Consider the following 27,336-nt stretch of genomic DNA (forward strand, 5'->3'; position numbering starts at 1 on the left):
CTTGACTCTTCTCATTTTAGGCATATTGAAGTGTTTAGGTATTTGGGGAAAATGGATTTACAGTGAAATGAGAGAAAGCCTGATTTAAATGATACAACACGCACTGCTCTAGATTACTTAAAATGGGAGACCCTAAATATACAGTTGACCCTTGAACAACATGGGCTTGAACTGCACAGGCTCACTTACACACACACAAATTTTTTCAGTAGTAAGTACTACAGTACTAGACAATCTGTGGTTGGTTGAATCCGCAGATACACACAGCAGATATAGAGGAACAGCAGATACACAGGGCCGACTATAGATTATACCTGTGCAGAAGATCAGAGCCTTTAACCTTAACTTAAACCCTGTGTTGTCCAACGATCAACTGAACTTCTAAGTTACTGTTTTCTGACATTCAAGACAAGTGCTTGAGCATTTTCACGAGTAAAGGAAACAGTGCCTTTCCTTTGTATAAGGCAGAAATTTTTAGATGAATAAGAAATGTTGACATTCTATCCTGCATGGGTTATTCAAGGGATAGAGTGAACATTTATGGAATAGCTAAGCTTGTCCTTAGCAATTTTACTGACATTACAGTAACTGCTATTGGCCTAGATAGGACAGATGACTACTAGCCCACAAGTGTCACTCTGTTAGGATCAATTCTATCTTTTTTTAAAAAGAGACCCATCAGAGCAGCTGAAGTAAAGAGTGGGAAGAGCACAGACACACAAGAATCCCTGTTTCTATTTTGAACCCTATCCAAATACATATCAAAGGAGACAGAGTTTGGCAATGCAACAATCAGCTGGCCTGTGACTAGGGTAAGAAACATTCTAGATTTAAGGAACTGCAGTGCCCTTTGGTTTGAAAAACAACATGTGTAAGTATGAATTTATGAGTCTTCTTATATATACATGATAATATAACATAATATTATATTAATATAATAATAATAATAATGTGTACATATCATATATGTCCAAAGGACAATATGCTGTCTGGGCTGGTAGTCTTTAAATATACTCAGTCAGTGATTATTCGATGATTCACTTTGATGGACAGCAGAAGCCAATACAACGTTGTAAATCAACTATACTCCAATAAAAATTTTTAAAAATAGACCATTCAAAGGTATAAAAAATGATTATTAGAATCAGCACATGAAAATACTGGCGCATAAAGGTTTGTTTTAATTAGCTCAGCACTTCGCCCATTTCTTATTTAACGAGGTGAAATAAAATATATAAAACTTGGATAGACCTGAATGCTTAATCAGCACTTGCTTGAAAACCTTAATAGGATAAAGTTGGTTTTTTTGTTTGTTTCATTTTAGTCAGTACAGAAATTGAGGGACACTCCCTTTTGGATGGAGACAACTCATCCAAAGGCGGCTGCTTTCGGTGCAGCTTGTGTGCTAGTTCAGAGTGGACCTGATACTTTTTTGTGAACAGGTGGCTGAAGAGCTTCCAGTACTCACAGTAGCCCAGGAAGGACTGCTGAGAACAAAGGACCGAGAACAAAGCTCATATTCATTTGAATCTGATGGGGCAGAATGGTTCTGTGATGCATTTTAAGAGAGGCACACCGCACTTAGTTAACTAATGAATTGTCAGTGACAGGGACAACGATGAGGCAGATCAGATTCTGATTTGATGGGCAGCCTGTCGATGAAAGAGACACACATGGCCCTTTGGAAACCGAGGAAACAGATGCAACGGATGGGTTCCAACAGCAGCAGAAAGGAGGTGTGTACTGAAGAGGGAACTTGCTGCTTTACTCTCAAACTCTTGCTTTTACAGGCAAGAATACACTCTCATTTAGAAAACTACAATTTGGTTGTACCACATCCTGACTACTACAGTACAGTTTTCTCCATTCTTTCATCTCCTCTCTCCCCAAATTCCTTTATTGTATTTAAAGGAACTGGTGTCTCAATATAAGCATGTTGCTTTAAAAAAGAAAAAACACTAACTGGTAATGGTATATTTTGATCAAAGTCAAATGGAGAAGAAAAAAAAATCCAGGTCTATGAAAATACCTCCTTTTCCAGTAGTAGCCTTTGTACTCAACTTGTATGCTCTATTTTATTTATGCTCAATCAACTTTTATTTTTATATTGCAGTAAGATAACCTGCTCTCAACAATAACAAATGTCCTTGCAGACTGTTTAAATGGAAATTTTTGATGTCTTTATCATTATGAAACAAAGCAAGCTTTTATAATTTTTTGAATGAGGCTGTTACATATAGAGCAACCTATTTTTAAGTAGGGATAAAGGACTTTAAAAGAAATGATCCCAGATTGGTTTTCTGCAAGTCAAGTGTCTTCTTGTTTAAATAAACTTTTAAAAAATAAAAGACTGAGGGAGGAGACTCACTGGACAAAAGTAACAGTACACACTCTGGTCCATCCAACCGATATTACATGAGCCAGGATTCTCTGTCTCTTGAATAATAATTTCTTCATCAATTTGAAAACAGTTTCCACTCTCATACCACCAACTTCTTAGATGTCTGAAATACTTGGAAATCATCAAAAGAAAACTGGTGGGTATTATGTGGTTGAATCTACTGGTTCAGTAGTTGCATAAAACTCTCTGAGAAATGAATTTTTAGTTGAATCAAGATGAATGAAGAAAACTAACATTAAGCACCTACTATGTGCTCAGACATTCAGGTATTTCACATTCTTGAGTTTATCTTATCATCATAACAACCCTCTCAATATTGCTGCTGGTACAGAAAGAGATTTAGAAACTAGACAAAGGCACACAACTGGCAAGGATTGAAATTCAGATTTGTTCCAAAGGTATTCCAGCAGCAAACTCTCTTGTCAAGTGAAATCTCATGTAGAACCCCAACATATAAAACATCACTTCCTGTGTGTGTGAGTGAAGTTGAAACATATAATACTGAAATACTAGGAAATCAATCAAAGAGAACTGAGGGCAACATGCTTGTCTCCAATTTGTGAAATGAGTGTATTTAAAGTGAAATTTGAAATAATAACGCAGAACCTTAAGAGAACCCAGGGTTGCAAGAATCACAGTTTAAAAGGCACTGCAGTGTAGTCCCTGCCCCACCTCCTTCACGTAGGGGCATCGACATCCATGCATTTATAATGCCTCCATTTATGTTTCTTCATTGGTACCCACAGCATAAGTACACGCAACACTCACCATAGTCACAGAGCATCACCAACAATAGATTTGAGAAGTCTTTCAACATTTGTTTCATTCTGATCAGCAAAATCCCAGGTCTTTGGTCTCCTCATGTCCTTCCTCACATCCAAATGGTGAATTTTTCTTCAAAAACACCTGCAATTAGAACTTCAAAAAGACGTTGGCTCTGTTCAGTGTGATTCATAAAATAGTAATCCTGAGATGACAAAACCATTCTAAGAAGTCAAACTGCCTAGTTAATACTGAAAAGAAAACAGCAAGGACATTACTGTTCCCCCAGGGAAATGATCTGTAATTTACATGTCCTTTCCTTCCATTATAGCTCACCTGCTAAGAACTTTCAGGTCTGCCCAACACCAAGACTATCTGCAAAACACCGCGTCTCTTACCTTTCTAGCACATCCTTAAGTGGAGAGTTGGTTGTTCTCTGCTTAATTTCATCAAAGCTCCCTGCCAACCTGGATAATGTTATATCTTCACATATTTATGTGCTTGGCAGAGTTAATATGCCAGTTAATCGACTGACTAAAGTTTTGCCAAACTTTCGTTTTGCATCGTGCTGTGTAGACCTGCCTTGCTTCCACAAATGGGTTTATGAACACTGTCCTTCTTGCACAATTGGTGTGTTCTCTGGATTGCTTCATTTCTGAATGCCTAGGAGCTATATCAAAACTATCAAACCTTTAAAAATATATATACCTAGATTATTGCAATTAAATGTGAACTCCAGGTGGTCCAGACTTCCCTTGGTTACGGCACTCTAAAGAGAAAACAAGTAACAGCTATCATCTTTGTCAGCCTTCCAGTACTTGTTGCTGCTGGCTGGCATGCCATCAGGAGATGGATGATTTCATGCAGCAATCTTCCCAGACCACCTAGGAGGGCAGGGAAGGCCTTGATGGCCTGTGGTTCAGAATGATTTGTGAGAAGAGGCACTTATTTTGATATAAACAGACTATTAGACAACAGAATAAGATGCGGGGCATTTAAGAGCCAGTATTTTTCATACTTGAGTCTTAGGAAACTTGAGTCTAGGAAACTATGGGGTACTAAACATAAAACAAATATATATTTTCTTAATGTTTACATTCCCCTCCATTATGCAGTTAATCTGTTTTTAATAAGTATATTATATTCCAAATATACGTACATCACATCCCTTCGGATAAGACAGAAATTAAGGGAATTAAGAGGACTGACTGAAATAATCAAAAATTCAATGGAAAGGAAATTGGTGTGTCTCTATTAGCTTTCTTTCTGTAGGAGTTGTTTGAGCAAAGGAAATGCTGTACTTCCTCAAAGAGAAGCAGAGATAGGAAGTGTAATCATGCAGATGATTAAGGCTCCCACCCTCCCCAACAAAAAAAAAAAGAAAATTCAGTTTTGTTGGAATTAGGCATGGATTTGACCCAATCGTTTCCTTGAATATGAATTGGGAAACCTGACCAAAGACAGCAGGTGAGCATCATCGTATCTCCCAGGCAAGTGTGGGCACTTAGGGCAATTAAAATGCTTCCTTTTAGTCACTGCTACTCAGTAATTGAAGTAAGGAGAAACAAGCTATCCCTGGCCCCCAGAAGTTGTACTGGCTTCTCCCAAATTGCTTGCTTCCCCATGACAACCATTTTTTAAAGAAGTTCTTAATCACAACTGATTTTGTGTTTTTTTTTCTTTCTTTTTTTTTTTTTTTTTCTTTGCGGTACGCGGGCCTCTCACTGCTGTGGCCTCTCCTGTTGCGGAGCATAGGCTCCAGACGCGCAGGCTCAGCGGCCACGGCTCATGGGCCCAGCCGCTCCGCGGCATGTGGGATCCTCCCGGACCGGGGCACGAACCCGCGTCCCCTGCATCGGCAGGCGGACCCCCAACCACTGCGCCACCAGGGAAGCCCCTGATTTTGTGTTTATAACACATTTTCTTTCTTATGAAAAAGACTAGTAAAACAGAATAGTGTCATAATCTATATTTAGAGCTGGATGGAAATGGAATTACAGGATAATCCAGGCTACCTGAAAACAGGCTGCTTATTTTATAAGCCATAATATGGTTTATATAATATGAATTTTTTTTAATGCTCTCAAGCTTTTGAAAATTAATGCTGATTTTTTTTTCACTAGCTCAACCACTAATTTGAAGATGTTAACAGAGCATCCCAGAATGGAATGGAATGCCGGGTAAAAAATCACTACGTTTCTGTTGTTGTTTTAAAGAAAACAGCATGCTTCTTTAATTTTTTTTAAACCTTGCTTGCCTATTTTCTTCCAACACGTGTTCCCAATACCACAACTGGCTACTTACAATGTTTAGCTTGAGAATCATTTTGAGAAAATAGGAACTTAGGTATACTTTATACACATTTTTTAAAACTTCCATATAGCATTCACACCCATAAACGTTTATAGACAAATTCTAAATGTATCAGCTAGAGGGTAGGAGGAAGTTGTGAATATTCTCAGTGGCTAAGGGCACCACACTAAGCTCAGATCCCATGTTTTTGCTGAAATCAGCTAAGATACACGCTTCTGTATCCCCTATAGTGTCTTCAGAGCTACAGAAAAAGAAACTGAATTATGCTAAACACCATGGGACCAACGATTTATGAAAGAATAAAAGGAAAAACAAAAAGAAGCAAAGTGATCTTGTCCGTTCTGACAAACATGCACACGCTCGAGTGTATATCTAATAGTAATATTTAATAGGAGGAAATCGCTAATTCCAAAACGGCTCGTGTAAACGGGCTGTATTAATATATATTCGGGCCAATCGGCGAATATACGCCTGGTCCCACGGGCTGGATGCTGCTTCCCCACATCTACTCAGCTGTGCACTCCCCACATCTACTCAGCTTTCGCCAGGCCTGCGAGTCAAGTTTACGCTTGGAAATCTAAGGCTGCCGGTGTCCCCCAGCACAACATCTCTTAAAATGAGGACCGTTTTGCAAGGCACATATCTCATACTGCTTGCATCCCAGTAAGGATTTCTTTATGGAAAGAAGCAAACCTGTTCTGAAACGCAGAGTCTCCCAGAAGCTGTTCTTCAAGGGTCCCAACTATTCGGACTCAACACCCATCAATCTACGGTCAGCCTCAGACACTCGGCCACACCTGCGCCAGGAGAGCGCCGAGTTCAGGTTGAAGTCGGGACTCAGAGATGCGGAGACGACACTTTTTAACACGTGTCCCTGGGGGCTGAGCACCAAGGAGCGAGGGAAGGGGACCGGGTGCGTGGAGAGAACGGTCCCGTCCACCAGTGCTTTCCGGCGGCGGGGAGCGTGGGGCGGAAGGGTCCCGGGAGCCGCCGGGGACCCCGCGGCGGGAGCTCCCGCCGGGTCGCTTCCGGAACGCTCTTCTTACCTCTGGGACCGGCGGGCGAGGTGGCGAGGTAGGCGAGTGGCCTGGGCCGCGATGAGGCAGCGTACCGAGCATCCCGCGTCCCGGGACTGCGCCCCCCGCCCCCCGCGCGCCGCTCCCGCAGCCCCGCCCGGGTCCGCCCCCGACGGCGCGAGGAGGGCGGCACCCGGCGGGCGGGGTGGGGGGGGCTCCGGGAGCCTGCGAGGGCCGCCCCGCCCGCTCTGGGCAGCGCATCCTTCCCTGCCCGCGCCCGGCTGGCCCGCTACTGGACGGGAAACCCGGCAGGAAACGCGCGGCCGGGCAGGGCCCGCGGGGAGGGGACGCGGATGCCAGCCACGCACACCCACCGCCCGCAGGCGGGAGCCGGGTTTAAGGGCGAGCCGGCATTCTCCCGGCATTTCCGATCCATCACTTCTCCCCCCTCCGCCCCCGTGTCATTGTCTTTTGGGGGACCACAAGTCAGGCATGGAAGTGGTATAACAGGTGGGCTGTAAACTTTGTTTCCCGAATGTCACTGAAGAGGTTCAAAAGAGAACAGTTCAGGTAAAGTGCATCTTCGTTTTTCTTTCTCAGGAGTCAGAAGTGGTTATTTAATTTCACATAGTTTTAAAACTCTAATCCAGAAGTGTTAAAGTTGTGTTTTTAAAAGAATACGAGAGAATAGAGTTCCACCTTAGCAGCCGTGCTTGTTTTTGAATAGGCTGCAAAGTGCAATACAGTTTACCATTAACATACCAATGTGTGGGAACAGAAATCGTAGCACAGATTTGGTGGCCCCTGAGGAGCAGGTGATTGGAAAGAGGCCCCAGGAAACTTTGGAAGATGATGTATACATTCTATCGGTTGGGGTGTGAATCACATGGATTTATTATGCATTTGTCAAAACATCCAACTTAAGATCTGTGTATTTCACTGCTTGTAAAGTTCACCTCAGTTTTTAACTCTTAGATCGTTTGCAGGTCCTTGAATCTATTACTTAATCTTTTAAAAGTAGCACAAGTATTCAATTATCAGAGCTATCAGAGTTTACCAGAGGTACCAAATTTGCAAAGTACCCATCTTGTCAAATAATGCTAGCAGTACTAATTAAATCCAGCCAAAGTTTCAAAAAAGGCTTTAAGGTGTGGACTGAAAAGAGTACACAACGTTAGAGTTGTGAGTTAAGTTTTATTTGGAGCAAAATGAGGACTAAAGCCCAGGATACACCTCTCAGATAGCCCTGAAGAGCTGCTCCGAAGAGGTAGGGTATGGGAGGTCAGTGTATGTGTGATTTGTGTGAAGGGGGGATGGGAGGTCAGTGTATGTGTGATTTGTGTGCAAGGGGGGGATGCTGCAACCGAGCGCACATTTTGGCAGAGGCCTGCTGCTAGTCACAGGAAGGATGCTCCTCGTCACCAGCCACAGATGTCTCTGTTAATGATTTTAGTGCTTTTCTGGATATAAGATGCAAGCAACTGGGCTCCTAAAATCTTCTCCTGAAAATATCTAACTATCTGATGCCTGTTCTGCCAGGTTTTTCCAGGGCACAGAGTGCCTCATTCCTGATCTCCACCCTGAACTCCTTTCAGGGTATGTTGAAGGTCAGTGACTGCCGGGGCTAGTGACCTAATCGTTGTAGAGACAGGTGGCAAGTGACCATTTTTAGTTGGCAAAGGTCATCATCCAATTTCACCGTCAGAATTCTCTAGTCCAACATCTATTACTCAAGTTAGAACTCTTTTTGAATACAGGCCCTGCCATTTTTGGTTTTGAAAGCAAAAGCTCATTTTAAGAGTGGGAGTTAGACACAGCTGAGATTAAGTCCAGCCCTGCCTCTGTAACCTTGGGCAAATACTTAAGCCCTCCTTTCCTCCACGGTCAAAGGCATCTAATAATAGTTATATTGAAGTTTTGTGGTGACTGAGTGAAACATATAGAAAGCGACTAGCTCAGTGTTGATCTTTCAGGCACACACTCTTCCTAGAAACCCAAGTGCAAGTGCCTAAATCCAGGTGCAAATGCACAGATCAATGTGCTTGGTCATTTTTTAAATAAGAGCTTTATTGAGATGCTTGGTCATTATTGCTTTAATTAGAATACTCGCCAAACTGTATTACTGTTTACTGGACAGTTAAGATAGTTTAATCCTTTCTAAAGAAGGCAAAACCCTCTTGCACTGTTGGTGGGAATGTAAATTGATACAGCCACTATGGAGAACAGTATGGAGGTCCCTTAAAAAACTAAAAATAGAACTACCATATGACCCAGCAATCCCACTACTGGGCATACACCCTGAGAAAACCATAATTCAAAAAGAGTCATGTACCACAATAATCATTGCAGCACTATTTACAATAGCCAGGACATGGAAGCAACCTAAGTGTCCATCGACAGATGAATGGATAAAGAAGATGTGGCACATATATACAATGGAATATTACTCGGCCATAAAAAGAAACGAAATTGAGTTGTAGTGAGGTGGATGGACCTAGAGTCTGTCACACAGAGTGAAGTCAGAAAGAGAAAAACAAATACCGTATGCTAACACATATATATGGAATCTAAAAAAAAATAAAAGTGGGGCTTCCCTGGTGGCACAGTGGTTGAGAGTCTGCCTGCTAATGCAGGGGACACGGGTTCGAGCCCTGGTCTGGGAAGATCCCACATACCACGGAGCAACTAGGCCCGTGAGCCACAACTACTGAGCCTGTGCGTCTGGAGCCTGTGCTCCGCAACAAGAGAGGCCGCGATAGTGAGAGGCCCGCGCACCGCGATGAAGAGTGCCCCCCGCTTTCCACAACTAGAGAAAGCCCTCACACAGAAACGAAGACCCAACACAGTAAAAATAAATAAATTAATTAATAAACTCCTACCCCCAACATCTTCTTTAAAAAAAATAATAAATAAATAATAAATAAAAGTGGTTCTGAAGAACCTAAGGGCAGGACAGGAATAAAGACTCAGATGTAGAGAATGGACTTGAGGACATGGGGAGGGGGAAGGGTAAGCTGAGATGAAGTGAGAGAGTGGCACTGACATATATACACGCGACCAAATGTAAAATAGATAGCTAGTGGGAAGCAGCTGCATAGCACAGAGAGATCAGCTCTGTGCTTTGTGTCCCCCTAGAGGGGTGGGAGGGAGACGCAAGAGGGAGGGGGATATGGGGATATATGTATATGTATAGCTGATTCACTTTGTTATACAGCAGTAACTAACACAACAATGTAACGCAATTATACTCCAATAAAGATGTTTAAAAAATATTTTTAAATAAAATAAAAGAAGGCAACATAGATGTGAAGAAAAAAGCTTTCAAAAGAACAGTGGTACTGTCTTGGCTGTATTGAACTAAAACAAGCTGGCTGACAAGATATCTTGAGTTCTTTTTCTGAGTGAGCGACTGGTCTAAGGATCTTTTGCAAATTGTGTAAAATGTATTCACTATTTCAATACACCCTTTAAATAAATGGGGAAATGTTTTTCCCCCTAGATAATACTCTGAGAGACAAGCTTTAACTGACTCGTGATTATCGGAACACAGGGAGGAACACGAATGACTCAGTTTTCACACTGTGATAACAAGATCTTACATGTGTGTTAACCTGACTTTTCTGGAGTGCTTCCCACATCATGGATATGGCCCATGCATGGAATCGGAGTTAAGACAGTGTATCTCAGACAGGCTGAGCCCGGACAAGTCTGGATAAGAAGCCTTTAGGGAAGAGGGTAAAGGATACAGACTTAGGTTTCAGACTCAACTCATGACACATTATAATTCAAAAACCACTCAATTTAGTTAATGCTTAACTAGGAGTCTACCATGTACAATCACTGACCTAGGCCAGTGGGAACTCCAAAGAAGTGTTATATGATATTCCTTGAACTTAAAGAAACCCAATTTCTCTTGTTTTCTTACGGCATTAAGATAACAATTAGAGAACATGGCAAAAGACAGTCAAGTATATGGGAGAGACAATAACTCTTAATGGAGTTTAGGAATAGCAGAGTTGTGTACTGGAAACAGATTTTTCCAGAACAGGTGGGACTGAGCAAAGTTTGGTTTTGATTATTGGGGGTGGGGGTGGGTGGATGGGAGGAAATAACAAAGGGAAGTCTGGACAAGGACAATGTGCCCCAGGTGCAGGAAGGGACAGACCTCCTGTTGCTCTCTGACCCAATGCCTGCCCCTGACCATCTCTGGGTTCTTGTGAAACTAGTGCACCAGCTTCTCCTCTCCCATGAGGCCTTCCCAGAGCCTCCTCCGTCAGAACTGAAGACCTCTTCCTCTGTCCTCCAAGCACGGTACCTGTGCCCCTTCCACGGCACACACGTCGTCTCATCATCAACTAAGGTTGCTATGTGTCTATTTCCCAACGAGGCCATCCTCTTAAAGGCAGGGGCCGCATCTTATTCACTTCTGTATCCCCCAGTGGCCCTGTTCCTCACACAAAGTCGACAGGTATTCAAAAACGTTTCTTTGTATTGAACTGAATGGGAGGTAAAGTAGGGTAAAGTGAAGCCAAATGATAAATAGGCATACACGTTGGAGGTCACTCATTCGGTAGACATTTATTGAATGCTTACCGTGTGCCAGGCCTCGCTCTAGGCTCTGAGGACACATCCATGAACAAAACAGATAAAAATCTCTGCCCCTGTGGAGCTTACACTTACGATCTATCATAAGGGATGGGATTAGCAATACATTTACATAAATGCAACCATACCTATCAGCAAAGTGAAAAAAAGAAACATTTAAATAGTTTTAATTATTGGTACTACAAAAGTCTACTGTTGATATGTAGTTTTCATTATATATTTTACTTACTATATTCATAAATATTCACACCCCTGTATCACCCTCCAGGCATTCGAATTGTAAGATTATATAGATTTTCAAGGATCATTTTGAGCATGCTCGATTCCATCCACAGCACAGCCCTTAAAACCCAGCCACCTTCTGAGCTGTGACTCTGTCGTACCACAGTGGAAACTCTGAGACTCTCGGGCAAAGGAGAACCATTTTAAGTATTTGAGCATGAGAATGATGACATGATAAATGCTGGTCGGCTTAGTCTGGTAACAGGGAAGAAGAGACAGTACACTCACACAAACACACACAGTCAGTCGACAGTGGAATTCACATCAAGAATTAAAAATAAAGTGTTTGTGAGCCATTTCCCATTCTTTTAAAACAACTAAACTAGTAGGAGCTTGAGGTCATAAATGTTTATAATGAACTCTTGATTATAAAATCTAAAAGAAAAAAATCTTAACACATGGGCTTATTCTGACTAAAGGGTTATCATTTTCATATATTTTCCAAAGAGTATTTAAAACGAACACCAAGTTTAGAAAAACTCATTTTTAAATTTTGCGATAATTGCAAAATGACTGGTGTATATTAATACCAATCATTTAACCCTGAAAACATTCTTCACTTGTACAATGTAAAAAAATTTTTGACAGTATGTGGCTAGAAATATTCTATTACCATAAAGCTACAAACAGATTTATGCTCCTAAGAGCAAAGTTAGAAAAGCAAAAATAATATTATAATAGTGATAAGCACCAAGACAGAACTTTTTTGCACTTAGGGCCTGATTGGTTGTATTTAAACATAACCCCTACCAACAAAGGACCAAAATGACACCTTATTTGGCAAAAACACAGAAAAAAAAAAAGGATAAAAATATACATATAGAGGTCTGGAAACTGAAGAATGCCCACTTTAAAACAATAAAATCGTTCATACCTGTTTTTTAACTAATGTGACATTTGCAAAATATATCCATGTCACTTTTCTTCCTCTTTAGTTCACTTTATACAATTCAGACTGCTCCATTTTTGTTCATGTGTTGTCACACTAGTGTAAATAAATATTCTGAATTATAGGAGTTTGCTGTAATGAATTCAGACCATTAGAGCCAGACCCAGTAGCTCAAACAATCTTAGTTGCAACTCATTCCAACTAGTGAAACAGATTATTTATCTGTGTAGTTTTAAAAAGCCTTAGGCAGATGAGATATCGCGTGTATGAGATATCGTGTGTGTGTGTGTGTGCGTGTGTGTGTGTATGCATACAAGTTTGCCAGGGCAGTGTGAGAGTGAGTGCATCCCAGAGAGAGGAGTGATATACAAACAACCGTAACAATGGCCCGAAAGGCTTAGGTAGCCAGACACTGAATTTCCCCCCAAAGAAACCTGAGGCTGAGCGATGGGGGAATTAAGGGATCTGTCATCACAACGTGGAATCAGTGACAGGTTCGGAAAACAAAGACTAAGGCGGGATGCCTCGGCCACAACATTCCCGTGACACTGGAGGATGCAGAGCAGTGACAGGCATCAGGGACTGACTCTGGCTGCAATGGCAGGGATTTCCTGGGTTCGCAGCTGAGGATCCCTGGACCTTCCCCAAAGGGCATTTGCAGAGGCCCCAGCACTGGCCTTCTACCTCTCTCAGCGAGGACATCTCAGGGGTCCCAGGGTCTGAGCTTGGGTATCCCCACCTCCCGGTCTTAAAGGTTCTCTCAGTACAGATACTATCCCTTCTAGATGCTTGGCCAAAACCCATCACTACCTTCCACTGCCAATTCAGTCTTAGAAAGGGGTTCTCCTTCTGTCCCTTTGGGGTCCCTGAGTTTGAGGTAATGCCAACATACCGTATGCTACGTAGCAGTAACAAAGTCAGGCAGTCCACTGGAAAACTCAAGCAATCTAGATTCAATATATTAGCCGGTTTTTGTTATCTCAGTAATACTTTTTAGTGAGACAGTTTCTCCACACAACTTAGAATGTGTGGGGTAAAGGAAAAAATATTGCTAGAATATGATAGAAAGATTTTAAAAGTTCAGCACTGAAACTCCTTCTTTAGGGAAGGAAAAGGAGACATATTATGTTCCCACTCTGTATTTTCCATCCTTGGCTTTGAGGTACAAGAGCACCAAGGTTCCTGTAAAGTGAGTTAAAGGTCCTGCCAGTCCCTCTACCCACACAACAATCCTAGGGAAATCCTGAACCGTCTACTTTCCAAATCTGTAACCATATCTCTAGGCATGTCTATACAGCTCGTTCATTCACTTTCAAAATCTACAGCATTTTTTAAACAAAATGACATAGTTGCATTCTTTAAATGCCAGCCATGAAATCATCACTTAAAAAAAAAAGAAAAGAAACTCGTCAGATTATGGATACGTAAGTCAAATAAAATTCTCTCTTTTTTTTAAGGTGCTTTATTTGGTCTGCTGAAGACATGCCTATGGCTGCTTCTAAAAGCCCTTAGGAAGAGCCTCAGATGATATCCTGCAGTTGGATATTCTGCTCCAATGTCATCAGGTTCTTAAACTATACTGTAGGTATAAACTGTTTCATGAAAAACCCCCAAAATGTGCACACTAAATGCAGAGAAAAACTTCATTTATAATTCAGGTGAATTTCAGTCACACCAAAGTAATGATCTAACCTGTCCAAACATGCAACTTCTCTCTTTCTTCCCCCATGAACTAAATTCTCTTCTTTCAAAAATGGTCAGATTTGAAGATCAAGTTAAAATCCACCATATTTCAAGTTAAACTCAGAGGGTTTCTATACAACTGTAGCATGATTTCAAATTCATATTGGCATTCATCTTTCTATATTTTCCTATATTTATCCTAAAGAAACTTCCTGGATCATAATATTTAGGGAGAAATTAAAAGGGTTTTATATTATACTGTGAAGTTCCAGTAAATTCTCGGTTTATCAGGGTTTACCCTTAGCTCAATGTCATACAACCTCTACATGATGCAAGTATCCCGGTAACAAGTTATTTCAAATACAGAACTCTTAGCTCTGTGTCATAAATAAATTTGGGTAAAACCGCAAGCCTTCCACTGAGTCATCTCGGCAAAGATGGCCCATCTTCTCGGCAAGAAGCAACCTAGGAGTCAAGGGATAAAAACACCATCATCCACCCATTCAGAAACACAAATGATAGTTGTAAGTGACGAACAAAGCCCTTGCTTACCTTTCTTTAGCCAGGAGGACAGACATTCCCACAAGCTTAGCAAACTCTTCTGATGTTAGAGATCCCTTTTCTGAAACCTAACAGAAACACACAGCAGGAAAAAATGTGATCATTTAGGCCACCTAGGTACTAACCTGGGGGTACTATCTACCAGTATACTCGGGGAATCATTTACTGAATTTTCTACTAAACTCCAAAGACTGTTCACTCTAGAACTAAATCTTCTTCACTAATGCTTAAGTCTACAAAAGTTGAAGAACCCAGAACAAACACGGTGAAGGCTAAAACATCATGAAACCCTATATAATATAATAAAGGCACTATACTAATGCCTAAAAAGAACTATTCCACAGTCTGAAAAGGAACATATAACAAATTCTAACTGAGTGCATAGTACATGCGCCACTGAAGGACCGTTATACATAGGATTAGTTTTAAATATGTGATAGAAGTATCTATAGCCTTGGGACTTTCATCGAGTTTAAAATAAGAAGTATAATAACTGCGAGTTATTCAAATTATACAGGCTCACCACAGAAGCTATGAGGCGATAATATTTCAAGGATCCTAACGAGTAATAGCAGTTTGCCCAGTAAAACCCATCTAAACTACACTTGCTTTCCGTATATTTTGAAGCAATTATTTCACAAAACAATTTGTAGGGTAATGCAGCTTATGTGGGTAATACTGAAAGAAAAACTTCAATCATGGGTAACACTGATTTACAAAGTTCAAAACATATTTTCAAGACTGAGTTTCAAACAGAAAGAGAGCAAGCACCTCACTCATTCTAACTCCCCTTACTCACAAGATGTCATGAGTGTTGGCAAGTTTCAAGGAGCTTTCAAAGTATAAATGTGATAAATAGTTATTCGTAGTTAATGAGAAACCATTTTCAATTGGGTCTGTGAATATTACTTGTCAGTAAAGTTGAATTTAAAAGGAAATCCTGTTTCTCAAGTTGCTAAGCATTGGGGTCTTCTGTGGCAAGGTCTAACAACGGAGGGAGGAAACCGGGTTCCCATACCGTCTCCAAGGCTGAGGCCACTGTTTCCTCCTCCTTGTGGGACTGAAGTTCAATTACCATGACGCCGCTGTCAAACACACGTAGCCTAAAAATCACAGACGGGAGGACAAAGCCGTGAATATCTGGGATCTCGGGCCCCTGAGGAAGTGCAAATATTTTTTACTTTCATTTATGCCAGGACTGAGGGCAATATTAACACAAAAGAACATTTGAAATACAATGACCACGGGTAACTAAGGCCTAATTAAAAAGCTCATGAATAAACAGTTAATGAAGTTCTGAACTATAATCTACATGCTAAATAAACTATGCCTGTCTACTTTTTGTTAAGGGCAGAGGGACTGGTCACTGTGACCGCATGGGAGGAGCCCACGTTCTCACCTCCTGCCCCAGCGGCAAGAGGCCGACTACCAGCCCCTGAGGCCCCGCACAGCCCTGATAAGGATGGAGGCCGGGTTGACAGAGGTGTCCGTGGTGCCAGGTGAATTCTGCCCATGTGTGATATAAACTTCAAGAGGGGCAATATATATGCTGGTTCACCACGCAGGATGGCAGACCTGCAGGGCTGTCCTGTCTACTCAGGGTGGAATCGTGCCTATAGTTGGCAAACTTCCTGCAGAGGTTCTTTTACCTGAGAGGTAATTTCAGCTCTTCCAGCATCTTGCATGCATTCACTAAATCTTCTGGTGAGAGCAACTGGTGGGGAAAAAAAATCCAGTTTACCAGTTTACACTGCAAATTAATAGAGTGATGCTATATAATTATAACGACCACTAAAACAGAAGAGGATATTGTAAAATTATCATGTATCAAGGATTTTAGGTGGCTTAGTCACTACAAGGCAAATAGGATTAACAAAGAAGCAAAAGACTTCTTTTCATTAAAGCAGTACTATCCATAGAAATATAATACAAGTCATGTACGTAATTTAAAATCTTCTAGTAGCCACATTAAAAGAAAATAAACAGGCGAAATTCATTTTAATACATATATTTTATTCAACCTAATAGATGCAAAAGTTCACCATATAATTGATATAAAAAATCATTAATGAGCTAATTAACACTTCTTTATTCTGCACTAAGTCTTCTAAATCCCGTGTGTAATTTATGCTTACAGCACATCTCAATTTGGACTAACTACATTTCAAGTTCACAGTCATCACATGTAGCTAGGTAGAGGCTACCCTTCCAGACCACGTGGGCTTGAAAAATCGGTCCTGCGTGCTGGTGACCAGCACAGGTGTCAGTCACACAGAATGGTTCTGGAGCCAGCCCAGCCTGGGTCCCAGTCCCTGTTTAAAACACTGTCTCCAAGTGCAGCTGTGGTCAAGTTACTTAATCTTTCTAAGCCTTAATGTCCTCATCCCCTAATCATCCCCTAAATGGGGACAGTAAAAGCAGCTACCTCACTGAGTTACTGGGAGGATAAATGGATAACACATGCAGAGTGACGGTAAGTATCCACTGGTGGCGGTTATGATGACTGTTAAAATAAAAATGCAGAACAGAGGCTTAACCCGTGAGACCGGGGTGAGCGCTTGAGAGATGTGTGTGAGTTGTCTGCGTGGAGGTGACTGCTGACACCACAAAACTGTGTTCTACTTCAAGGGCACAGAGAGTGCACAGACAGACCCTTGGAGGCCAAAGACAGCTAGCTGGGTGTTGAACAGGCAGTAAGAGCTGAAGTATAGCCACTGCTGATTCTGAGCCAAAGAGGCAGGGCGGCTTTCTTTCTGTATTACCTATAGGCAACCTGAGTCCAACCAGGTTCACTCAAAACAGTTAACTATCACAGAGAAAGGGCATCAGGCACAATCTTGTTCATCACAATACAAACACAGACTCTCAGAGCTTCAAGGTATCATTCGGTCCAAACCCTATTTTATTTTATTTTTTTATTTTTATTTTTTTTGCAGTACTGGCGTCCCTGACCACTGCAGCCCCTACCGCCGCGGAGCACAGGCTCCGGACGCGCAATCCCAGCAGCCACGGCCCACAGGCCCAGCCGCTCCGCGGCATGCGGGATCCTCCCAGACCAGGGCACGAACCCACGCCCCCCACATCGGCAGGCGGACCCCCAGCCACTGCGCCACCAGGGAAGCCGCAAACCCTATTTTAAAGGTAAAAAAAACCCCTGAGCTCCAGAGAGGTTAAGGAAGCTACTCAAGGGCATTCAGCAAAACCAGGAACAGAATTTATCTCCTAGATCCCAGGGCAGTATTCTTTTCACTGCGCCACACTGCTTCTCAAAATAGTTTTGATATTCACAACCCTTCCTCAAATTGTATTCACTGTAGGGGAATTTGTATTGTATCAAGTCTATATTTAGCTAAAAGAATATCTAAATATTCTATTCTTACTTCCATTCCTCGAGCTCGATTTACTAAACAGTACACCTCCGTGAGTGACATTATTCCCCCTCGTTCCTGTTAAAATATAAAATAAAAAGCATTATAATTAGGACCAGTTAGCATTTCTTAACAGAAATCATAATCAGAGTGAAATCAGAAATCATAAAATCTCTTAAGAAGCTTTTGAAAACTATATTTACACACAGGGAACCAATTCAGATACCACGAGGCACTTCAAATTCCATATTTGGACTTTACTGTCATTATTACTTTTAACATTTTAACATTTACTTAAACGAAAAGGGGTTGTACACCACGTTTCAGTGTATTTATTTATTTTTATAAAGTTATTTATTTATCTTTTTTTTTTTTTTTTTTTGCGGAACGTGGGCCTCTCACTGTTGTGGCCCCTCCTGTTGCAGAGCACAGGCTCCGGACGCGCAGGCTCAGCGGCCATGGCTCACGGGCCAGCCGCTCTGCGGCATGTGGGATCTTCCCGGACCGGGACACGAACCCGTGTCCCCTGCATCGGCAGGCGGACTCTCAACCACTGCGCCACCAGAGAAGCCCTATTTATCTTTTTTTTTTTTTTCTTTTTGGCTGCATTGGGTCTTCGTTGCTGCGCACAGGCTTTCTCTAGTGAGAAAGTGTCTAGTGAGAAGTATCTAGTGCAAGTGTCTAGTGTAGAAAGTGTCTTCTCTAGTGAGAAGGTGTTCGGGCTTCTCATTGCGGTGGCTTCTCTTGTTGTGGAGCACGGGCTCTAGGAGCACAGGCTTCAGTAGTTGTAGCACGTGGGCTCAGTAGTTGTGGCTCACGGGCTTAGCTGCTCCATGGCATGTGGGATCTTCCCAGACCAGGGCTCCAACCTATGTCCCCTGCATTAGCAGGTGGATTCTTAACCACTGCGCCACCAGGGAAGTCCCTTCAAAAAGTGTATTTAAATGCTTTAAGCTATTCCAGCTAATAACTGAAGAAATTATAGAATTAAATAATAATATCACCATTATTATCAACCCCTAATGAAGTAACAGATCTAGATAATGATTGTCAGTGGCTGTTAACATCACAAAAAAAAGACAATCAGATATTATGTACCTCCTGATGGAAATGCTCAACACCCTCTATAAGATATTCTTGTCAGAAAAAAAAAAAAAAGAAAGAACTTCTAGATATAACTACCAGTTTACAGGGACTACACAGGACAGGGAGGCATGGTGACTTACAAATTAGCAAAATCCATACTCTGAGACACTCTATAAGACAAACTACTAGTTTCTTCAGTAAATAAAAATTTACTGTATGGGAGATTTATTATATGGGAGAAGGGAAAACCCATAGAATTTAAAAAAACAAAAACACTTGAGAGAGAAATCAAACATTTGCAATGTATCCTGGTTTGAACAAATCAACTATAAGAGAAAATGTGAACACTAGCTAGGTATCTGATAATATTAAAAAATTATTTTTTAACTTTTACATGTGAAAGGGGATTATAATTACATTTAAAGGTGTCTTTATCACTATAATCACATACTGAAATGTTTACAGATAAAGTGATGTGATGTCTGGGATTTCCTTTAAAACAATTTTAAGTGAAGGCTGGCTTACAGAAGAAGCTGGATGATGGGCACATAGGGATTCATTACACTATTGTATTTTGTCATATGTTTGAAATATTTCTTAACACAACTGTTTTAATAAAGCTTTGATTGCCTGAATAATGACTAGAAGATGAAACTGTATTATGAAATTATTAATAGTACACAATATATGAAAATATATACAGATTATATATTTCCTTTTGAAAACAAGAGATAGGAAATAATTACATCAAACAGATTTAGATATCTGAAATGGAAATTAAAAACAATTTAGAAAATTACTGACAAAGAATCAATGAACTAGTTTAATATTACCAAAAGGAAAAATAACATGTTGGTTGAATAGTAACCATATCGTGAACGGAGTTATGCTCTTAAGATTTCTGATGGCACAGAAATAATTGAACACAATTTAAAGAGACCGTTTAGGTTTTGTTTTTACCTCCAAAGGTGCCTGCAATATTCCAGCCAGCTGTTTGGCCAGCTGCATGTGGTACTGTGTGCCCGAGCCGTACGTCTCCCTGGTAACCGGGTTAGCTATTCCCATGCTCAGCAAATAGGATTTAAACCTGATGGTCTATAATGAGAGGAGAAAATGCACAAAAAGACTATGCAGAATAAGTCTCTCCACCCAACGTATAAAATCCTTCCATCAGACATTCAGTTCTACTCCATTGTTTCTATATCTACCCATCTCTTCTACTGTGTTTCTATGCTGTGAACTATGTAAGAGTGGATTTCTAGTACTTCCCTGCATAAATCTAATTATTATTCTTCCTTCTCCTGTCTTAGTATCTTATACTCCATTTTCCCCCCAATTTTGGTGGCAGAGGAGACTTAGATGACAACTATGCTCTGTTTAATGCCAACCAAGTGATACAACCAAAAACTTCGAAAGGAAAATGGCTGTGACCAGACTGTAAACAAATTTAAATAAAACATATCAAAATTATGGATATGTCTAAAACAATCACTTCTTACACATTTCAATACCTCTGTTTTCTACACTCCAGGAAAAGGTACTGAAATATCCTTTAATCCTGCTAGAACTAACAAAGTTTTTATGGTTGATTTTTTCTTTAGTACTTTCATATATCTTCAAGTCCTAAAAGAAATCAAACACTACATTAAGAAAGCAAGCTGGTAAACCACCAAAACGTCCATGCATTATTTGTGTAATCTAGTTTCTAATGCCTTAAAAAAGCAATCTATTTACCTCATCTTCTGTGATGTCACCTTGCTTGTCTTTAATCTTATTAGCAATGGATTTTGATAACTCCACCATTTCCTTAGCCTGTCAAGAGAACAGTAAAAGATTGAAAAGAAATAATGTCCCCAAGTGTCTGCTAACAAAATGTATTTTCAAAAGTGTCTCATAATTGGTATGAATTTAATAGATGTAAATGACATATACCTTGACCATCAGCTTGCTGAGGTCTTCGAAGGCCTAAAATGAGAAATGAGCTTTTATTGGAATCTGTCTAAAGAATTTAGATGTTTTAAAGCAATGAAGCACTCTGTCTTCTCCCCTATGATAAAAATGTATGAAATTTTCTTACAAATATCGATTTATTTATACGAATATTTATACAAGTGCTAAATCTACCTTATTCTAGGAATAAACCATCAAATTTCCAAAACAAACTGCAAAAAACAATTTTTCAAATTTTCAAAGAGGAAACAGTTATTGATTAAACAAACAAAAGATGACACAAGTAATAGTTCAGAAGATATTATTTACTGTTCTTTGACACAAGTAAGAAAATTTGTCACTGGTTTTTCCCAAAACCATTTCTAGACAGGAGCTCAAGAATCAAAGGTGTTGTAAAGCTTTCCTGGCTGAAAATGGTAACATGCAGCTGCAGGAATACTTCTTTGGGCCCAACCCTTTTGGCTTTAATAGCAGGTGTGATTTAACTGAAACCATAAACCTCAGCCTCTGAATATTACACAGATTAAACTCGTAGCCTTGACTAGAGTGGCTATCACGAAAGAAAAACATACCACCAAAACATATCTAAATAAAACCCATCAATTGTTCAATTTACTACAATGAATATACACTTCAAAGGCCTCTTCAAACTTAGACATATTTATAATTCATGTATTTCAAATTACCAAAAATATACTTCCAGTGCAGAATATCACCTGATATCCACAGATGTTATTTTTAAAAACCAATTAAGCAGCTTATCATTAATTGCAAACTCTTTCAATCCATACAGAACAGCGGTTAACAGGTTCTGACGGGCTGGTGCCCATCTTAATTCCATACAGGAAAGTATCCCCCATCTGCAAAAGGATTTTGCTAAAAGAATAGAGTGTTGTGTACAATTCTTATGGCCGACTCACTGGGCTACTACCGAAAACAAAGGGGAACACACCTAACAGGAATTTCCTTAGATAAACAAAAGGCTTAAACACTGGATTCTTATCAGCAACAGCCAGCAGATGCAGGAAGCCTTTTGTGGGAAACTCTGGGCACCAGCTCTGAAACTAAGGCAATTCTAACATTAAAATGGAGGGCAAATCACACACCAACCTCGTTTTCAAAACTAAAACGCAGACACTTTACATGCTTAGATTTTTACTTTGCATGTACAAACTGTTACTAGATTTCTTCTACCTACGTGTAAAGAAAACTAGTAAGGCAACACTTTTAAATTTTTATATGGCAAATCACTTTATTTACTATATTATATTTTCATAGAAGAAGTTTGCTAAAAATAATAGGCTACGTAGAATACATAAATTAGCCCTTACTGCTTATAGTTCATAGACAATAAACACAAATATTTTAGTACCTTGGGAGAAGTACCTATAAAACATTTTAAGTAATTATAAAACACAAACAAAAGCTTCCTCACTTCTATTTCTATTATTATTCTAAAATTTGGTATTAGCCAACTATCCAAAAAATGGGTGGAGAAACTACCCACAGGGCTTCCCTGGTGGTGCAGTGGTTGAGAGTCCGCCTGCCGATGCAGGGGACACGGGTTCGTGCTCCGGTCTGGTAAGCTCCCACATGCCGCGGAGCGGCTGGGCCCCTGAGCCATGCCCGCTGAGCCTGCGCGTCCGGAGCCTGTGCTCCGCAATGGGAGAGGCCACAACAGTGAGAGGCCCGCGTACCGCAAAAACAAACAAACAACAAAAAAACTACCCACAAAAAAAATTAAAGCAATATATGTACAAATGCAAAACAGACGCATGTGCCCATCCTATTATTTTATCTGCCAGTTTATAGAACCTTCTATCCCCCTACCTCATTCATAGTCAAATTTCCACTCCATGTTTGAAAGAAAACGGCATCTGCTTTAAAACCATGGGATACTCTCCTAAGCCAATTTATAGCATTTTTTTCTTACTGACTTTCAGTCATTACTTTGGTGATTAGCTTCGGTAACTGTTAATACATTCTTGAATCTTCTGTTTCAATACTCTTCATTCTGTACTTTGCATATTCCGTTCCCTCTACCTGGATCCTCTTATCCCTACTGGTCATCTGCTAGTGCCTGCTCAACTTTCAGGCCCTGACTTCCATTACTTCTGCTCACAAGCCCTCCCTGACCCCATTAGAAGTCAGGGGCCATGCTCTGTGTTCCTGTTGCAGCCACTATTTTCTCCTAACGTGGCATTTCTCACCATGTAGAGAGCGCCTACTTGCCTGCCTGTCTGGCGCACTACAACAAATCCCAAACATCTGATGCAGGGCTCACACAGAGAGCAAGGACCATCTGCTGAATAAATCAGTGACCTGCACGAGAGCCCAATGCTTGTGTACACTCCTTTGACCTATGCAACTCCATGAAAATTACACTGAAACAGAATAACATTTCATAAAGTATGAAAAACGTTATTTTGAACACCAAGTTAGTATGGCAACATTCTCAGAAAAAGAAACACTAATAATGCAAAATTAGCTCACTGCTCCATGCCATCTCCAAAAGTGTCACACAGAAGGATGACTACAAAAGTCACTGAAAGAGGGCAGTGAGAGCGCCTTCTGGGTGGCAGTGAGCGGCCATGATGCAGCAGACCACACTCATCTGCAAATCAGAAAACCTGAGTTCTCATAACCCTGGTTCCATATCTAGTCACAAGCCCTGAGATGATTCCTTTTCTGGATAGTTAGAACCCCTCTAATGCTAAGATGCTGGAGTTCTATGGGAATAGAGGATTCTGGGAAGGTGGTGGCTATGGCAGCATAGGTTTTGAATCTCTCCAAATCCCGACATAAAAATGGGGCAACTAGATCTCAAGACCAAAACCCCACAGGCAGCATATACTAAAATACTAAGTGATAAGACATCCACAAAAACCCCAAGGTACAAGCAAGTGGGGACAAACCAGCAAGAGCCACAAGACCTGCATGATATCAGCACTGAGGCAGGAAAAAGAAAAGGGAGGCAACAGGGCAACTGATAGGTCTGAGAAGAAGAGCCCCTGAAAGAGCCCACAGGAGTCCCTCGAAGGCAGACGGGCCAACTTGAGGACAGTAACTAAAACGGGTAGTGCTTTGCCCACTTCAACAGGAAGTGGGTACAAGGGGTCCTCAGGAAGGGCCTGTAAACAGCCCTTGAAAGTGAACCTCCTGGCTTCCCTTCCAGGACAGGAGCCAACGCTGGGGAGAAACTACTGAGACAAGAATCAGCAACTGAGCAAGGTAGAGATAACAGAGGAAGGGGACAAGGTCCAGCTGAAAACAGGGAATGGGGACGGGGTCAGGAAATCACAGACAGCAAGCCATCTCCCTTTTTCATGCTGCATGCGCACAGCAGAAGAGTGAGTGTGGAATGAGAAGAGCCGCCCTGAGCTAGGCCTTCCTCTGGAACTTCAAGAGAACCAATTTCACACGAAAATTAGCAAGAGCAAGTATCAAGGTCAAATCCCACACAAAGTTATTACAAGAAAAAAGAATATCAAGAGCAGAATAACATTATAGGTAATGAAAGCATGCCAGAAGGACATGTTCATAGATCACATCAAAAGTTTACCTTTTATTTCAAAATGAGCTAATAGGTGTTAATGAGAGAATCTGTGAAAGGGCAATATAAATCAGAAATGAGGTGACAGGACTCAGGAAAGAATTTTTTTAATCATTTCTGAAAGAAAGACTATACTAGACAAACACAAGAAGAATAAACACAACAGATAATATCTTAAGAGAAACAACAGATGAAGAAGGAAATTTTTCTAAAATAAAAAAGAAACGAAGGAAAAGATAAAAAGTGTTTGAAAGAAAGTCACAAAGAGTGAAGACAGGCCGTAAAGCTGCAACATACAGCTAATAGGAGTCTCAGAAGAAAAAAAAAATCTAAGCGATTATTGAAATTTAGAGAAAAACTTCCCTGAAATTAAAAGAAAACATGTCTGAAACCAAATACTGAAAGCATACTGCGTACCTGAGAATAACAATCCAGAATGACTAACACATAGACAGTCTAGAAAAATTATTATACAAAGCTTTATTTAAAAAAAAACAAAATCCTTTGGGCATCTAGGAAAAACAGCAAGTGACTTTAGAGAAGGGAGAAAATTAGGTTGTCATCACTCTGGCAGCAACACTTCATGCCAGACAAAAAACTGAAAGTCACATATGGAAGGCACTCAGGAAAGAAAATGTGAGCCAGGGATTACAAATCCAGCCAAACTGACCTTCCTGTGTAAGGAATACCAAGATGCCAGAGCTCAGGGAATATTGTTCCCATGAGCACTTTCTGAAACATCTACTAGAGGATGAGCTCCAGACAGCCAAAATGAATAGAGGGAGGTGAACGTAAAGACTGGTGGTATCACACACAGTTACTTGTACAAATGAGACTAAATGACAGCTAGAGGGGAAGAGGGTACATGGTGGCTGAAGGCTCAGATAGTGTAGATACAGCACACCTATGTTTTACACGTGGGAAGAAAGGGGAGAACATATACAAAAAAATCCTTTTTAACTGTTTTAGTCATTATTCGCTAGTGTAGTCCCGAATTTGAATAGGAAGCATCAGTGTGACCTCATGAGGCACCCTTATTAGAAAAAAAAAAAAAAATCCTAGCTCTTTCCACTGAAAAGTCCTAGAAATAAAGATCAACCCAAGAGGGATGAAAATTCCTAGCAGGCAGATTGTGGTCATGGAATACCATTTCCCACTAAAAGAAACCAGAGCTTCTCAGATAATGGTTGATTCCAGATCCGGAGCAGGAAATATACAAGATGGTCCTGGAACTTCTGATAACACCAGGCAGTAAGGAAGCTCTCAGAGTCCACCAGGTCACATCAAAACCGCTCAGGAGCCAACCTGAAGAGGCTCCCACTGGCCAAAGATGGGACAATTTGAGCTTTAACTAGGATAATAATTGCAACTGACTGAAATCATCAAATATGTTAAAATGTATGAATTCATAATAATATGTGAAAAAACCTAATTAGTCACCTCGGGAGGATGATGAGGAACCAATTTATCATCCTGATAATAAAGGAAACGGCACATGTTCTGCATTCCTTACAGGAGCCGTATCACTGAGTAGCCAAACAGTAATGAGCGGAAGCATCTCTTTAAAAAGTGTCCCAACAAATAAGTGAAAAATAACTCACAGAGTACCATCATTTGCAACCACCAGTGACCCAAAGATCTATGCACTGAACATTGACAGCCGCTAACATGATAAAAAGAGATGTGATGAAGGAACACAGTGTCACCTCTAGTCTCAACAAAGGGCTCAAACACAAGTCTGAACAAGCCTCTGGATCCAGCTGCTAATGTGCAGGAAATACAGATGACCAAGGAACACACACAACTTTACCATAAACATGCCCTCAGCAAAACCTAGACCACAGCACTTAATAGGTCAAATGCCCTTGGTCCCTCAACAAGAATCCATATTCAGTTAGTGGGCCCAGATATGGCTATTATGATGCTTAATTTTATGTGTCAACCTGACTAGATCGGGGGGTGCCCAGGTGTCTGCTCAAGCGTTATTCTGAGTGGGTGTGTGAGGCTGTTTCCACATGAGGTTAGCATCCGAATCTGCAGGATGAGCTGAACGGTTACATTCAGATCGCCCTCCTGAATTGCCCTCTGGAGAGCCTAATGGAACAGAAAGTTCTCTGCCTGACTGACGAGCTAAGACATCAGTCTTACCCTGCCCTTGGACCGGGACTTAACACCACCAGCGCTCCTGGTTCTTAGGCCTTCACACTCCGGTTAGCAATTCTATCACCAGCTTTCCTGGGTCACCAGCTGGCAGCTTCCCACAATCACACGAGGCACTTCTTTATAATAAATCTCATTGTGTGTATATAGGACAATATAGATACATAGATACCTGTATCTATATAGAGAGAGATGAAGATATCAGCATATCTATACCTATGTATCGATATCCACATATAGATATCCAAAAGATACCCACAGCTGTATCTAGAAGAATACATCCCCTATTTGTTCTGTTTCCCTGGAGAACCTTGACTAATACAGGTATTCAGTACCTATTTGCAGTTGAGACTTATTTGATTGAGATAAATCTTGGAAATTCTATGAGCAGCACTAATCAATGGAATTTTACTTACAAACTATTATAAGAACTAAAAAATTACTTTAGTTCATAAAATCATTTCATAAAAATCCAAGACCATTTCCATATAAACATGGGAAAACTGATATGTTTAGATGTATTAACTAACTGCCAAAATCTAATGTATAACTCATTTTCTTAACTAGAGTTCTTTTTTTTTATTATTAATTTTATTTATTTATTTATGTATTTGGCTGTGTTGGGTCTTCGCTGCTGTGTGCGGGCTTTCTCTAGTTGCAGCGAGCGGGGGCCACTCTTCATCGTGGTGCGCGGGCCTCTCACTGTT

General features: G+C 40.8%; 2 protein-coding genes across 12 annotated transcripts in view; both read right to left on the minus strand.

Annotated features, from left to right (window-relative positions):
* Positions 1 to 6,692, minus strand: part of THSD1 (thrombospondin type 1 domain containing 1) — a 49,235-nt gene extending 42,543 nt beyond the window's left edge. For 5 of the 7 annotated variants that reach the window (XM_060129240.1, XM_060129239.1, XM_060129237.1 and 2 more), the window contains exon 1: positions 3,170 to 4,849. In XM_060129240.1, coding sequence (XP_059985223.1) covers positions 3,170 to 3,227 — 58 coding nt within the window. In that variant the 5' untranslated portion in view covers positions 3,228 to 4,849. Of the gene's footprint in view, positions 1 to 3,169; positions 4,850 to 6,169; positions 6,500 to 6,522 lie in introns of those variants that run through there. The other 2 variants (XM_060129233.1, XM_060129238.1) reach the window with 2 other exon arrangements.
* A 4,352-nt stretch (positions 6,693 to 11,044) lies between these two features.
* The window catches only part of VPS36 (vacuolar protein sorting 36 homolog), a 33,416-nt gene continuing 17,124 nt past the window's right edge, over positions 11,045 to 27,336 (minus strand). For 4 of the 5 annotated variants that reach the window (XM_060129244.1, XM_060129243.1, XM_060129246.1 and 1 more), the window contains 8 exons: positions 20,899 to 20,931; positions 20,701 to 20,778; positions 19,927 to 20,061; positions 17,893 to 17,958; positions 16,162 to 16,226; positions 15,531 to 15,615; positions 14,504 to 14,580; positions 11,045 to 14,416 (listed from right to left, as the gene is read on the minus strand). In XM_060129244.1, coding sequence (XP_059985227.1) covers positions 14,323 to 14,416; positions 14,504 to 14,580; positions 15,531 to 15,615; positions 16,162 to 16,226; positions 17,893 to 17,958; positions 19,927 to 20,061; positions 20,701 to 20,778; positions 20,899 to 20,931 — 633 coding nt within the window. In that variant the 3' untranslated portion in view covers positions 11,045 to 14,322. Of the gene's footprint in view, positions 14,417 to 14,503; positions 14,581 to 15,530; positions 15,669 to 16,161; positions 16,227 to 17,892; positions 17,959 to 19,926; positions 20,062 to 20,700; positions 20,779 to 20,898; positions 20,932 to 27,336 lie in introns of those variants that run through there. The other variant, XM_060129248.1, reaches the window with a different exon arrangement.

The sequence above is a fragment of the Lagenorhynchus albirostris genome, chromosome 18 (genome assembly GCF_949774975.1).
Source record: "Lagenorhynchus albirostris chromosome 18, mLagAlb1.1, whole genome shotgun sequence".
NCBI classification, from domain to species: domain Eukaryota; kingdom Metazoa; phylum Chordata; class Mammalia; order Artiodactyla; family Delphinidae; genus Lagenorhynchus; species Lagenorhynchus albirostris.